This window comes from Macaca fascicularis, chromosome 2, assembly GCF_037993035.2.
Source record: "Macaca fascicularis isolate 582-1 chromosome 2, T2T-MFA8v1.1".
Lineage (NCBI taxonomy): Eukaryota > Metazoa > Chordata > Mammalia > Primates > Cercopithecidae > Macaca > Macaca fascicularis.
The window spans coordinates 174,225,483-174,240,702 of NC_088376.1; the positions used below are offsets into that span (position 1 = coordinate 174,225,483).

At 44.0% G+C, this 15,220-nt stretch overlaps 1 protein-coding gene across 1 annotated transcript; it reads left to right on the top strand.

Moving 5' to 3' along the window:
* The first annotated feature begins 1,333 nt into the window (after positions 1-1,333).
* Positions 1,334-9,955, top strand: LOC135969413 (uncharacterized). Its single transcript, XM_065539221.2, has 3 exons — positions 1,334-1,355; positions 2,911-3,606; positions 6,973-9,955. The coding sequence occupies exons 1-3, from the start codon at positions 1,334-1,336 to the stop codon at positions 7,794-7,796; spliced, it is 1,542 nt and encodes a 513-aa protein (XP_065395293.2). The 3' UTR covers positions 7,797-9,955.
* Positions 9,956-15,220: the final 5,265 nt, after the last annotated feature.

The window sequence follows — 15,220 nt, forward strand, 5'->3', positions numbered from 1 at the left end:
GCATGAGGGTGGGGAAAGTGCATATGCAAAACCAGGGACTGTTGTTGATAGCCTCCAACACCGATTGGATGTGGGGTTGGACATTACACTAGAATAGTGACTAGCACATGGTGGGCTTATACAAATTTTTGTGGGAAGAATGCCTTACAGGGTCATTTGGAAAATAACAGCTCCTTGCATTTTGCCTACTTCTACATTTTTCTACCTCAATTGCCCCTTCTTATAATAGCTTGTTAGGTAGATTTAAATAGATATTATTCCCAATAAATTAGCTAGACTCTCAATCTCTTTGTTAAAAAAAAAGTTACAGTCATAGGCTTTAACTTTTCCATCATGCCTGTCAGAAAAAAAGAAAGTGTCAGTGATTATTTTTTTGTATGACCTAGTAATCTTTCAAGCATTTATATTGTTTAAAAGCACTGAGGTGGCCGGGTATGGTGACTCATGCTTGTAATCCCAGCACTTTGGGAGGCTGAGGCAGGCAGATCATTTGAGATCAGGAGTTCGAGACCAGCCTGACCAACATGGTGAAACCCCATCTCTACTAAAAATACAAAAAAATTAGCCAGGTGTGGTAGCCCATGTCTGTAGCCCCAGCTACTTGGGAGGCTGAGGCAGGAGAATCGCTTGAACCCGGGAGGGGGAGGTTGCAGTGAGCTGAGATTGCACCACTGTACTCCAGCCTGGGTGACAGAGCAATACTCCATCTCAAAAACAAACGAACAAACAAGCACTGAGGTGTCAATTACAATAATATTACAAGGGCAAGTAAGATAACCAATCAGAATTGTAGGTTTCCTCTGGTTATCACAGGGCATTGCAACAAACTTTAAAGACATCAAAGTCTTAGAAGAATCTCTTCTTCTAACGATACTTCCAAGGACAAATTTATATTAACAGAGAATAGAACAAGTTGGCAACAGTTATGAATATTCACACAAGTCTCCTTGTTGCACAGAAACAAGATTGATATTCTTGTGAATGTTCTTAATTTAATACCTTATCACATCAGGCTATTTGAATTTATTTTATGATGCAGAAAGCTCTATCTTGTAACTTCAGGAGAGAGGGGACATCTCTTCATCTTTTTAGCGACCTATTGTTAATTGTGAAGACTTGCATTTTTTAAGGCCAGGCTTGGGAACTTCATTACTTAGCGTAAGAAGTGAAAAGAGGCCTAAGGCCTCATTTTTATTTGCAGAAACGAAATAAAGGATGAATAGGATTTTACTTCTTAACAGTGAGAGAAGGAGCATGTGGCATTCATCTACCACATTCTGATTTTTGCTAATGAGGAATGTGCTAATGTCACAAGAGTGGCAAAATTGACAAGATGTCAACAAGCACAAGTAAAGGTAATTCTTTCTTAAGGTAATCAAAGGTTTAGAAACTTAGAGAGCAGGGGACACTGCAGCACTTCTGGCCAGACAAACAAGTTTCCCTGCTCTCCTAAATCCCCTGCGACAAGAGGCTACAGCTTCTGCCTCCCAATAAGAATCTGACTGTTCCACTTCTTTATTCTTTTTCCCTAACCAGTGTTCAGTGTTGAACTCTGCAGACCGCTTTATTTTTCTATTGCTGGAACCTTGTCTTCTAAGGCCTGCTGAGGTTAAATAAATTAGGTCAGACTGATACTAACTTGGTAATGAAAGGACACAAAGATAGATGTGTACCCGCCCCCCACCCGCTACACCCTTGTTCTGCTCTCTAATCTTTGCACGTACCAGAGGTTTTGTAAGTTCTGTAAGTACATGTTTCTCTTTCTGAGGCCAGGTCACAAGGAATGTTTAAGTAAGATAGCCAGGTCACAAGGTGTGTTTAAGCAAGATAGCCATAAACTGGTCGTGCAACCTGATGCAATATAATTAACTGCCTTTGTGTAAAACTGCTCTTCTGCCTCAAGGGTTGTACTGAAATATCAGAAATGGCGGGAACCAATCATAGTTTGCCAAATCGCTTTGTTCAAACTCCAGCCAATCATACCTCTGATTTGTATAATGATTCTATGCCTACTTTCCTTAGACTATATAACATTGTTCGGAGCTCAGTAGGGGAGCTCTCCTGCCCGTCTCGTTTCACGAGCAAGTGAGAGCTCCAGGTTCGAACCTGTAATAAAGATCCTTGCTGCTTAGCTTTGACTCTGGACTCTGGTGGTCTTCTTCGGGGAATAAACGGTCTGGGCATAACAAATGGGGGCTCGTCCGGGATTTCCCCCAAGCTCACCAGACCCCCAAGTCAACGGATCTTAATCTGTAGGTAAGCCGGCTTTGTCACTGTCTCTGTCTTTGTCTCTGTCTGTCTCCCTGAAATTTCGCGAAATCCGTAATCTGTAATCTGTATTGGTCTGTTCTGTAAGTGGCACGGTCTTGGCGGACGCGCTAGAAGACAGCCACTCGGGACTGGTGGGAGACGTTCCCCAGTGCCCATCTGGGGGCCTCCATCCTTGGTTGCCCCGTCTGACTCAGGTCGGAAGTCCGACACGCGCTCGCGAATGCTCATCGTTATTACTGTCTGTCCGTTATTGTTAAGTGTTAAGTGTAAGCCCAAAACGAAACATAAAACCTTTTCTTCCCCCTCCAGGACCGGACCTGTCGGATACTCCCCTCTGCTTCACACTCATTTTCGTCCCCCCTTCTCTTTGTAGAAGCAGTCCAAAGATGGGCAACAACCAGAGCACGCCGCTCTCACTCCTTGTTACCAATTTTAAGGATGTGAAGGCTCGGGGGCGTAACTTAAGCATAGAACTAAAGAAGGGAAAGCTAGTTACTTTCTGCCATTCGGAGTGGCCCTCTTTCGGCGTAGGGTGGCCCTCTGAAGGAACTTTCTGTCTCTCTATTATTACTAAGGTAAAAACTAAGATTTTCCTGCCAGGGCAGTCAGGACATCCTGATCAAATTCCTTATATTCTAGTGTGGCAGGATCTTGTGGAAAACCCACCACCCTGGATAACTCCATTCATCCTTGAGCCCTGCAAAGTCCTAGTAACGCGACCTACAAGACAAAAGACTCCCTCTGCTCCCTCGGCCCCTGTGCTGCCGGACAGCCAGGACCCCCTAACGTTAGAACCCACATTTCCCCCACCATATCAGCACCTTATCCCGCAGGACCCAGTCCCCCAGGGTGGTGCTTCCGTAGAGGGAAACCGAGAAGCGGAAGCAGCCGAGAGTGAAAGTAACCTGGGGGGGCCGGCCGGCCGAACACGAGGCCGCGTACAGCGGGACCAAGCTTCCCGACTCCCTGACTCCACTGTAGCCCTGCCTCTCAGAGAAATAGGATCGCTCGATGATACCGGGCTCTCCCGTCTCATGTATTGGCCTTTTTCCACCAGTGATTTATACAATTGGAAGTCCCAAAATGCTCGGTTCTCAGATAATCCCAAAGATCTAACCTCGTTGTTAGACAGTGTCATGTTTACTCACCAGCCGACCTGGGATGACTGTCAACAGCTCCTCCGAATCCTGTTCACAACGGAGGAGCGGGAAAGAATCCAAGTTGAGGCCAGAAAACTGGTTCCAGGAGATGACGGCCAGCCAACTGCAAATCCTGACCTCATTAATGCGGCTTTCCCTTTGACCCGGCCCAGATGGGACTACAACACGGCAGAAGGTAGGGGACGACTGCTCATTTATCGCCAGACTCTAATGGCGGGTCTCCGGGCTGCAGCTCGCAAGCCCACCAATTTGGCTAAAGTATATTCTGTGTTACAAGGTAAGACAGAAAGCCCCGCTGTGTATTTAGAGAGATTAATGGAAGCCTTCAGACAGTTTACCCCTATGGACCCGGAAGCACCGGAAAATCAGGCAGCGGTAGTAATGTCCTTTGTAAACCAGGCAACACCAGATATTAAAAGAAAACTCCAGAAATTAGAAGGTTTAGAGGGAAAGCAGATTCAGGACCTCCTTCAGATGGCCCAGCGAGTTTATAATAATAGGGATACTCCAGAAGAAAAACAGTTCAAGGCAACCAAAGAAATGACCAAAGTCTTAGTAGCAGCTTTCCCCCAGGCAGGAAATGGCCAAAACAGAAAGCAGAAAAAGCAAGGCCCTAGGCAAGGATTAGAAAAAGATCAGTGTGCTTATTGCAAGGAACGTGGCCACTGGATTAAAGACTGCCCAAAGAAACGGAGACCAGCTAACCCTACCTCCGTACTCATTACCCAGGACTCTGACTAGGGAGGACGGGGTTCGGACCCCCTCCCCGAACCCAGGGTAACTTTGCAAGTGGAGGGGTCCCCAGTTCGCTTCTTGGTCGATACTGGGGCGGAATGCTCAGTCCTAACCAAACCAATTGGAAAAATGTCTAAGAAAACATCCTGGGTGCACGGGGCCACAGGCATCAAAAAATACCCCTGGACAACCCAGAGGACTGTAGACTTAGGAACGGGAAAAGTCTCCCATTCCTTCCTAGTCATCCCAGAGAGCCCCTGCCCTCTACTAGGGAGGGACTTGCTGACAAAGATGGGGGCCCAAATCCACTTTGAGCCAGAAGGGCCCAAGATAACTGATTCCCAAAACAGGCCAATATCTATCCTGACTGTCACCTTAGAAGATGAGTACCGACTCCATCAAGAGCAAAAGTCCCCCGATCAGGGAATTGACTCTTGGCTCCAGCGTTTCCCTGAAGCGTGGGCAGAAACTGGGGGCTTGGGGCTAGCTAAACATCGACCTGCCATATTTGTGGAAGTTAAGCCAGGGACGGACCCCGTTCGGGTTCGGCAATATCCTATGCCCCTGGAGGCAAGAGAAGGAATTACGCCCCATATCCGCCGACTCCTAGACCAGGGAGTCCTACGGGCTTGCCACTCATCCTGGAATACTCCACTGTTACCTGTTCGTAAACCCAACAGTACGGACTACAGGCCAGTACAGGATTTAAGAGAAGTTAATAAAAGGGTCATGGACATACATCCCACTGTGCCCAATCCATACACCCTTCTGAGTGCCTTACATCCCAAAAAACAGTGGTATACCGTTCTTGATCTAAAAGACGCTTTCTTCAGCCTTCCTCTGGCTCCCAAAAGTCAAGAACTCTTTGCATTTCAATGGACGGATCCTGAGAGGGGCATCAACGGTCAGCTAACATGGACCAGACTGCCACAAGGGTTCAAGAACTCGCCAACTCTGTTCGATGAAGCCCTTCATGAAGATCTGGGTGAGTACCGGCGGCAACACCCTGAAATAACTCTTTTGCAATATGTTGATGATCTCTTAATAGCGGCCAGGTCCCCGGAAATTTGTGTTCGAGGGACTGAGGACCTCCTGAAGACTCTGGGGGAGCTAGGCTACCGAGCCTCAGCAACAAAGGCTCAGATCTGCAAGTCGGAGGTAACTTATCTGGGGTACCTATTAAAAGGGGGGCAACGCTGGCTAACCAAAGCCCGAAAGGAAACAGTCCTACGCATCCCTAGACCCCAGTCAACACGGCAAGTGAGAGAATTCCTGGGGTCGGCAGGGTTCTGTAGGTTATGGATACCCGGATTTGCTGAGTTAGCCAAGCCCCTATACCAGGCAACAAAGGAACGGCAGCCCTTCAATTGGACGGAAGAGGCTGAGCTGGCCTTTCAGCAAATCAAAACTGCCTTGTTATCAGCCCCCGCGCTGGGGCTCCCTGATGTCTCCAAACCCTTCCACTTATACGTGGATGAAAGTAAGGGTGTTGCAAAAGCCGTGTTAACACAGTACCTAGGCCCCTGGCAGAGGCCAGTTGCCTATTTGTCAAAAAAATTAGATTCAGTGGCTGCTGGCTGGCCACCCTGCCTCCGGATAATCGCGGCGACCGCCCTAATGGTCCGAGATGCTGATAAACTTATCATGGGGCAAGAGTTGCGTGTTATAACCCCGCATGCCATTGAAGGCGTCCTCCGGCAGCCGCCGGACCGATGGATGAGTAACGCCCGGCTCACCCACTATCAAGGACTGCTGTTAAACCCCCTCAGAATAACTTTTCTGCCCCCAACCTCTTTAAACCCTGCTTCACTGCTGCCAAATCCAGACTTGGACGCCCCGTCCCATGAGTGCACTGAGATACTGGCTCAGGTGCATGGGGTGCGGGAGGACCTGCAAGATCGTCCGCTCCCCGACACAGAACTCACCTGGTTCACTGATGGCAGCAGCTATGTCCACCAAGGCCAGCGGTATGCAGGAGCGGCTGTAACGTCAGAGACTGAGGTAATCTGGGCGGAACCCTTGCCTCCAGGGACATCGGCCCAAAGAGCCGAACTGATAGCCCTTACACAGGCCCTCACCCTAGGGGCAGAGAAAAAACTAACAGTATACACGGATAGCCGCTATGCTTTCGCTACTGCGCACATACATGGGGCCATCTACAGAGAAAGGGGACTATTAACAGCCGAAGGCAAAGAAATAAAAAACAAGCAAGAGATCCTAGCTCTATTAACTGCTTTGTGGAAACCAAAGAAATTGGCTATTGTACATTGCCCTGGGCATCAGAAACCAACTACGCCAATTGCTCGAGGCAACTTCTTAGCCGACCAAACCGCAAGGAGCATAGCAAAAGCTCCCAGTCAGCTCCTCGCGCTCCAGCTCCCCGATCCTGGCCCGCGAAATTTGCCATGTTTTCCCGACTATACCGAACAGGATCGCGAATGGATGAACACGCTTCCCCTAAAACAGGTTAAAAATGGGTGGTGGACTGATATAAATGACCAAACCATCCTACCAGAAAAATTAGGACGGCAGGTGTTGGAACACATCCACCGGACAACCCACCTGGGTGCCCGGCGAATGATGGACTTAATCAGGCACGCCAAGTTTAGAATCAGGCGCATAGCTGAACTGGCCAGCGATGTCACAACAAATTGCAAAGCCTGCCAACTAAACAACGCTTGCCCCCAAACCCAGACCGCCACAGGAATTAGGTGTAGAGGAACTAGGCCTGGTATCTACTGGGAAATAGACTTTACTGAGATAAAGCCTGGAAAATATGGGTATCAGTACTTACTTGTCTTTGTAGATACTTTTTCAGGATGGACAGAAGCGTTCCCAACTAAGAGAGAAACTGCTCAGGTTGTAGCAAAGAAAATTTTGGAAGAAATCCTCCCCAGGTATGGCTTTCCCGTCCAAATAGGGTCAGACAATGGACCAGCCTTCGTTGCTAAGGTAAGTCAGGATTTGGCTTCCATTCTGGGGGCAAATTGGAAATTACATTGTGCTTATAGGCCCCAAAGCTCAGGACAGGTAGAAAGGATGAATCGGACTCTGAAGGAGACCTTAACTAAATTGACCATGGAGACTGGCGCTAATTGGGTAGTACTTCTCCCCTACGCTCTGTTCCGGGCCCGAAATACCCCTTACAGACTAGGCCTCACACCATATGAAATCATGTATGGCAGACCCCCACCCCTGGTCCCCAGTCTAAAAGATGACTTACTCAAACCTGAAACTGAAAATGTCTCTGAGCTCCTGTTCTCCTTACAAGCCTTACAGAAAATTCACCAGGAAATTTGGCCCAGACTACGAGAACTGTACGAGGCAGGACCTCCGCCGATGCCTCATCCGTTCCAGCCGGGAGACTGGGTCCTAGTCAAGCGCCACCGGCAAGAAACTCTTCAACCCAGGTGGAAAGGACCACTGCAAGTACTCCTGACTACTCCCACCGCTCTCAAAGTAGAAGGCATCGCTTCGTGGATCCACTACACACACGTCAAACCAGTGGACCCAACATCCGACCTTCTCGGGCCGTCTGGAGCACCGGTTACATGGACTGTAGACAAAGCTAAGAACAATCCCTTAAAGCTAACCCTGCGCCGTCATCCCCATAGCCGTAACCATGTCTAGCTTTCCTATGCTTTTATGCCTTATGCATCTGACTCTCCTCACTGCTGCGCCGTCTAATCCCTATGTCTGGAGGTTCTGGCTCTATGAAAACAAAACTCACCCCGGGGAAACCCCCCAAGCGGGTAAACTGCTAGCTAGCGCAGACTGCCCCCCCTCAGGGTGTAATACTATAGTTTACCTCAATTTCACTAGGTTCCAGATTGCCCAACCAGCAACACCCATGATCTGTTTTGAATATGATCAAACTGAATATAATTGTAAAAATTATTGGTGGCACCAGAGTGCAGGTTGCCCATATAGCTACTGTAAGACGCACTCTGTCCGATACTGGAGAGAACGACAAGGGTGGTATTTTTACAAAACTGAGTCTCCCGTCACTTACACTTGGATAATTAGAGACCCATGGGACTCTCGGTGGACAACCCCACAACATGGGGGAGTATATTACTCATCAACTAGTACCTGGCCCAGTAGCCATTTATATCTGTGGAGAAGTCTAGTCCAGATTCAACCCTTAATCCACACACAAATCCACAGGCAAGAAACCAAGTTATCACAAGACTTGCAGCCCTTCTCCTGGCTAACTCTATTACGGGAAGGGCTAGCATTCGCCAACCTCACTGGTTTAGGCGACCTGTCCTCTTGCTTTATGTGTGCAACCCTAGGAAGACCACCATTAACGGCTGTTCCTCTATCCTCCCCTCCCACAAACTATACAGGTTTTAACTCATCGATAGTCACGATACCCGATGTAGCCCTGTACCGTGACCCATACCAAGAGAAATACCCCTATTGTTATTCGGCATTTAGCAACAGCCTCTGCAACCAATCGGCTACATACCCTAATAGTCCCATATATGCTCCCCCTGGTGTGTTCTTCTGGTGTAATATGACTCTGTTAAAAACTCTGTCCAAAAGCATCTCTGACGGACAGTTGTGTATCCCTGTTACCCTAGTTCCCCGACTGACACTGCTAACCCCGGCAGAGTTCATAGGCTGGGCAGGGACCGCCCCAACTAAAACTGCGCGACATAGACGAGCAGTTTTTCTACCACTAATTGCCGGAATATCCTTAACCACCTCTGTCGTCGCAGCGGGGTTAGCAGGAGGGGCCCTACAACACTCCATGATAGAAAACGACAAGCTGTTACAACAATTCTCTGTTGCTATGGAAGACTCCGCCTATTCCCTAGCCTCCCTTCAGCGGCAGCTCACCTCCCTAGCACAGGTCACCCTTCAAAACCGCAGAGCCTTAGACTTACTCACGGCTGAGAAAGGAGGTACCTGTATGTTCCTCAAAGAAGAATGCTGTTTCTATATAAATGAGTCAGGGTTAGTTGAGGAAAGAGTCCAACGCCTACATGAACTAAGCTTAGAAATGAAAAAGCAACAATTCACTACAGCCGCTAACAATTGGTGGAGCTCTTCAATGTTTTCCCTTCTGGCACCCCTTTTAGGCCCCCTAATGTCTTTACTACTTCTATTCACTATAGGCCCCTGTGTGGTAAATAAAATTTTACAATTTGTCAGAGAAAGGTTTGATACCATCCAACTAATGGTCCTCCGTAGCCATCACCAGCCTCTCCTGCACCCAGAAAGTGAGGCTATATTATAAGACTCTGGAAATCCAAGATTGGACATCCAGTTACTTATGAGAAGGGAGAAATGAAAGGACACAAAGATAGATGTGTACCCGCCCCCCACCCGCTACACCCTTGTTCTGCTCTCTAATCTTTGCACGTACCAGAGGTTTTGTAAGTTCTGTAAGTACATGTTTCTCTTTCTGAGGCCAGGTCACAAGGAATGTTTAAGTAAGATAGCCAGGTCACAAGGTGTGTTTAAGCAAGATAGCCATAAACTGGTCGTGCAACCTGATGCAATATAATTAACTGCCTTTGTGTAAAACTGCTCTTCTGCCTCAAGGGTTGTACTGAAATATCAGAAATGGCGGGAACCAATCATAGTTTGCCAAATCGCTTTGTTCAAACTCCAGCCAATCATACCTCTGATTTGTATAATGATTCTATGCCTACTTTCCTTAGACTATATAACATTGTTCGGAGCTCAGTAGGGGAGCTCTCCTGCCCGTCTCGTTTCACGAGCAAGTGAGAGCTCCAGGTTCGAACCTGTAATAAAGATCCTTGCTGCTTAGCTTTGACTCTGGACTCTGGTGGTCTTCTTCGGGGAATAAACGGTCTGGGCATAACAGTAATTGATATCAAGTTAGTGACAGTAAGTGATATTGCCCTTAACAATTTGATAGTAATGTCGGGCGCAGTGGCTCACGCCTGTAATCCAGCACTTTGGGAGGCCGAGGCAGGCAGATCATGAGGTCAGGAGATCGAGACCATTCTGGCTAACATGGCGAGACCCCGTCTCTACTAAAAAATATTTTTTAAAAAATTAGCTGGGCGTGATAGTGGGCACCTGTGGTTCCAGCTACCCAGGAGGTTGAGGCAGGAGAATGGCGTGAACCCGGGAGGCAGAGAGTATAGTGAGCCGTGATCGCGCCACTGCACTCCAGCCTGGGGGACAGAGCGAGACTCTGTCTCAAAAAAAAAAAACCAAAAAAACAAAATAACAACAATTTGATAGTAAGATTTAGAGAGCAGATGAAGTGTAAATAGCCAAGGGATTGTTGGTCTTTTAAAAATAGGTTAATATTTATTTAAAATATCTGCATATGTCTTATCCATTTTCTAATTGATCTCCTTAAGTTAATTTTATTCTTTTGACTATATTTCTTCTGAACTTGTGAATATAGTAACCAATAATTGTATACAAATTTAATTTCTCATAGTTACAGATAAAATATCCTAAATTTTAATGGAGAGGAAATAATTTAATGCATATGTGAGAATTTTTCATATTAGTCTTACAGGAAACCGGCTTTTCTTTTATCTCTACAAATGTTCTGAGTGGTCTGGAGCAGATTCAGTACATGGAAAAATATTAGGTTGGTGCTGCTGGAACCTTGTCTTTTAAGGCCTGCTGAGGTTGAATAAATTAGGTCAAACTGACATAATTTATTAAGTAATTGCAGTCTTTCCATTACTTTTTTTTTTTTTTTGAGATGGAGTCTCGCTCTGTCCCCCAGGCTGGAGTGCAGTGGTGCGATCTTGGCTCACTGTAACCTCTGCCTCCCAGGTTTAAGTGATTCTTCTGCCTCAGCCTCCTGAGTAGCTGGGATTATAGGTGCATGACACCACACCTGGCTAAGTTTTGTATTTTTAGTAGAGATGGGTTTCACCATGTTGTCAGGCTGGTCTCGAAATCCTGACGTCGTGATCCGTCCGCCTCAGCCTCCCAAAATGCTGGGATTATAGTTGTGAGCCACCGTGCCTGGCCTTTCCCTTACTTTTAATGGCAAAGACCACAATTACTTTTGCACCAACCTAATACCAGTGAATTTCATTCTGCCAACCCCACTTCACCCCAAATGACATCATTTTAGTACTCCTTATTACCTCTTTAAAAGAAGTTAAGTGAAAAATGAAATCAGGATATTTTGGGTTCATTAGTCCACCTGTGAATTAGGTCCACCTGTGAATAACATAAATCTCAAAACAACAATGGCTTAAATAAAACAGAAATTCATCTCTCACTTTAAAGAAGGCTGGAGATAGGTGGTCTAAGGCTGGGATGCTGTTCCAAGTGTTAGGAATTTAGCTCTTTTTATCCTATTTCTCTGCCATCCTCAGCCCATGCATTCTATCCTGTGATCTAATATTGCTATTCAGACTTCAGCCACCACATCTTTATTCCAGCTACAGGTAATGAGGAGCCAAAGAAAGGCAACACAAGCTACAGGAGGAACATTGTTCTAGCAGCTGTGCATCTGGTATTAAAGCGAAAAACGTGCCAAAGTTAAGCAAGAGAGACTTTATTCAAGACTATTGTAATAGAGGAGAGAGATTGAACTCAACTCAGCCTCTGAGTTCAGGGTGAAACAAAGGGCTGGAGAGTTTTTAAGAGCGGGGTGGGGGTAATGGTAAGCCACCTGTGATTGCTAATTAGTCTTACCCACTATAAAAGAAAATTCTGACCTATCTCCATGACGGAAGGTAGGCTTTTGCCCTCCCACAGACTGGAGGATAAAGGCATTATCTTCTTTCAGAAATTACATTTCAAAGAGATGGTTTTCAGGTTTTTGAGAAAGACATTTCTGGGGGTAATCAAATAGGTTAAAAGCTTTTTGAGGAGACATATGCATTTGAAAGGGAGCCAAAAAAGAATTTGCAACAATGAGTTTGTTTTTTTAGTAAATACTTTAGGAAAACGCACAGGAAGAAATCTGTCTGAAGTTTAGTCAACCGGAGAAGTTAATGCTGTCTTGATCACCAGTTAAAAGTAAAGATTCTGTACTTAGGAAAAATGGGAGAATGGAAATTGGAGAAAAACTGATTTGGCCCAGTTTGCTTAAGTTTTTTTTCTCTCTCAATACTTTGTAGAAAGACTAAAAGTAGAGTATTTAATTTAAAAATTAATTTTTCAAATGGTAGAATTTTTAGGTACCACTACTGCTTGTGTGGTTAAAAAAAAAGAAAAAAGACAAAACAAAAAAAACAAAGGATATGGGAGACCCTTCCATTGTTCTAAAAATTCGTCCTGTAAAGTTAATTTGGGTTTGTAAAATAGAAGCGTTGTTAACTGACCTCTACCTATGTGAGCTATTTTCCCTTCCTTCTATCAACATGCTGAATCCTGACCCAGCGCAATAAACACCATGGCCTGTAGACTATTCTTATAACCTGCTAAGTCTCTCCCACCACCAAAACTGCGTTTCCAAGGAGTGCATGGCGTTTGTTCCTGCACTTGATTATTCTGGCTCTACTTGTAATTACATAAGATAATTAATTGTTATGTGTCCTAATGAAATATGGGTGTGGAGGGAACTTTTCCTATGACAGTTAAGTTCACTGATTCCAAAGAATCAATAAACAGAATCGCTAAAAACAAATTACTGACAATTTAGGTAAGGGTGAGATAACTCTTGGAAGAAAAGTCTTGGAAGAAAAGTCTTGGAAGAAAAGTCTTGGAAAAGTCTTGGAAGAAAAGTCTTGGAAGAAAAGTCTTGGAAGAAAAGCCAACAATCTTGAGGGATGCTGCAGTTAGATTTCATTAGAAATGTTTTTAAGTTCTGTAGACAGTGTTTTATGGACAATGATATTTATATAAGAAAAATAACATGGAACTCCAGTCGTAGACCTACTCAAGGCAAGGCGTTGGCCCTATATCAAAAGTTAATGAATAAATGTTTATACATTTTAAATTTAAATGTTTATGGTACTTTAAAAATTTATTCCTCACTTGACCCAACTTTTTCAGTTAATCTACCAACTACGTTCTTAATCAATGCAGATGGAAGAAATAAACCTACTTAATTCTCAAGTGTTTTGATGGATACTGACATCTGAAAAGACTTGTCCGTTACATCAGAGGTGGCGAAGAATGCTGTTGATTGAGGTTCTTTTTCCATTCTCTTCCATTTTGGTCTAAATAACAAATGTTTCCCTGATTCCAAATGAGATAACTTTCATCCCCTACAGACAAAATTAGACAAAACTGGGCACAAAATTATGTTTTAGCTTCAATATTGGGATTTATTTATTTATTTTTTGTGAGTTAGTTTTGGGTTCTGTCTTTTATGGAGAGTGAATATGAGGTCACTGCAGGGAAAACCTCTTTCTTTATATACAAAACTGAAAAAGAAAAGGTAAGTCATTTTAAAGCAAGTGGCATTAATAAAATACTTTCCTGTAAAAACACTTTAATATGAAAATATTGTGGTAGATGTAAGTCTTAGTGTTTATTGAAAGCAACAAACTGTCATTTAAGTGGATTTATTGTTGGATTTTTCCTAAATTAGAAGGGCAGTTAGTGTGTACAAGCTGCCATAAATCGTCATTATTTTTAAGAATTGTTTTCAATTTGTTTTAGTTAGCCTCTTTTGATTTTAAATAACAGAAATGCAGGCACAGCACTTAAAGAGATTACTATTGTTAAATAGATAGGATGCAGGGATAATTAAGAAATAGGGTCCAAGAGCACTTAAACCCAACTCTAGAAATCAGCTATTCTACAGAGCAAGTAAGCAAGTCTAAGTCTAGACTTAGACTACCTATATTCAAATCCTGAGTCTACAGTTTATTTGTGTGACATCAGGCAAGTTACTTTTTATCAGTCTTGGTTTCTTCATCTTTAAGATTTGGACTTAATAGCATCTATCTATCTTTTAGGGTGTTATGTGATTAAATTAAGAATGCAGGTAAGCACTTACCACAGTGTCTTACACTTAGCAAGTTCTCAATAAATATGACTCGTCATTGTCATGATTGTTATAGGATTAGTCTGATGAGTTACGGAGCTTTGAACTCCAGTCTCTGCCATCTTACTGTTAGTTTCTTCCCCTTGTACTTGTACTTGCTTTTCAAAGCCCCAATTCTATCTATGGTTTTTTTTATGTTGTTGTTCTGATCAGTATCCAGTCTCTTGTATCTAGATTGGTTCAAAGATGAATCTACTGTCTTCTTCCTATAATGTATTCCAACTAATATATGAAGGAATAACAGGACTAGAATATCATTTTGCAAGCTCCTAATGAAACAAATGATCTTGCCAGGTGTCAGCCAACTATGGCCTCTAGGCTACATCTGGCCTGCTTGTTTTTGTAAATAAAGTTTTACTGAAACTCAAAAAAAGGAGAATCTACTGTCTTGATTCAGGTACCCAGCCTTGATGCAGTCAGCCACGACTTCCTAGGTAGTAGAAGCTGTGAGTGGGTGCAGAAGAGCACTTCAGAGGAGGTTAAAAAATTGCAAACAGCATTTAGAAGTGTACCTCTGTTGAATTTATATTCTGTCTTGTTCCTTTCTGTCAATGCTCTGTTTTTCTGTGTTAACATAAATTGTCTGTTCTGTTAATCAAATGACAAAACCTCAGAGAAAGATTTAAAGCATATGTCTAAACTAATCACCCTCCCTTTACTCTGCCAGAAGTAAGCCATTTAATACCAAAAGGAAATGAGTTATCCCTCCTATTCTGGAGATTTGAGTTCAACTTATTGGAACTTTAAAACATTATCAGTGAAAATCTCAAGACTTGGAATTCGTCTGTTTTCTAGTCATGATTTTTCTTTTTTCTTTTCCTCTGTACACATTTTTTTTTTCCAGTTGAAATGTTAAGGCTTATAATGATACAGGCTAAGGATCCATAATCTGAAAATCCAAAATCCAAAATGTTCCAAAATGGAAAACTTTTTCAGTGCCATGACTCCACAAGTGGAAAATTCCATACCTGACATTATGTGACGAATGCACAAGACTATTTACAAATATTACATAAAATGCCCCTTAAGCTATGTGTATATAAATGTAAATGAATATTCTGTTCAGGCTTAAGTTCCATTCCTAAGATACCTCACT

What these genes read in the sequence shown, in the direction of transcription:
- LOC135969413 (XM_065539221.2), top strand. Translation starts at nt 1,334, where the DNA reads ATGTCAACAAGCACAAGTAAAG. An exon ending in GTCAACAAGCACAAGTAAAG is followed by an intron (nt 1,356 to 2,910) that starts GTAATTCTTTCT and finishes CTTATATTCTAG; the next exon opens with TGTGGCAGGATCTTGTGGAA. An exon ending in GGACTACAACACGGCAGAAG is followed by an intron (nt 3,607 to 6,972) that starts GTAGGGGACGAC and finishes TTGTCTTTGTAG; the next exon opens with ATACTTTTTCAGGATGGACA.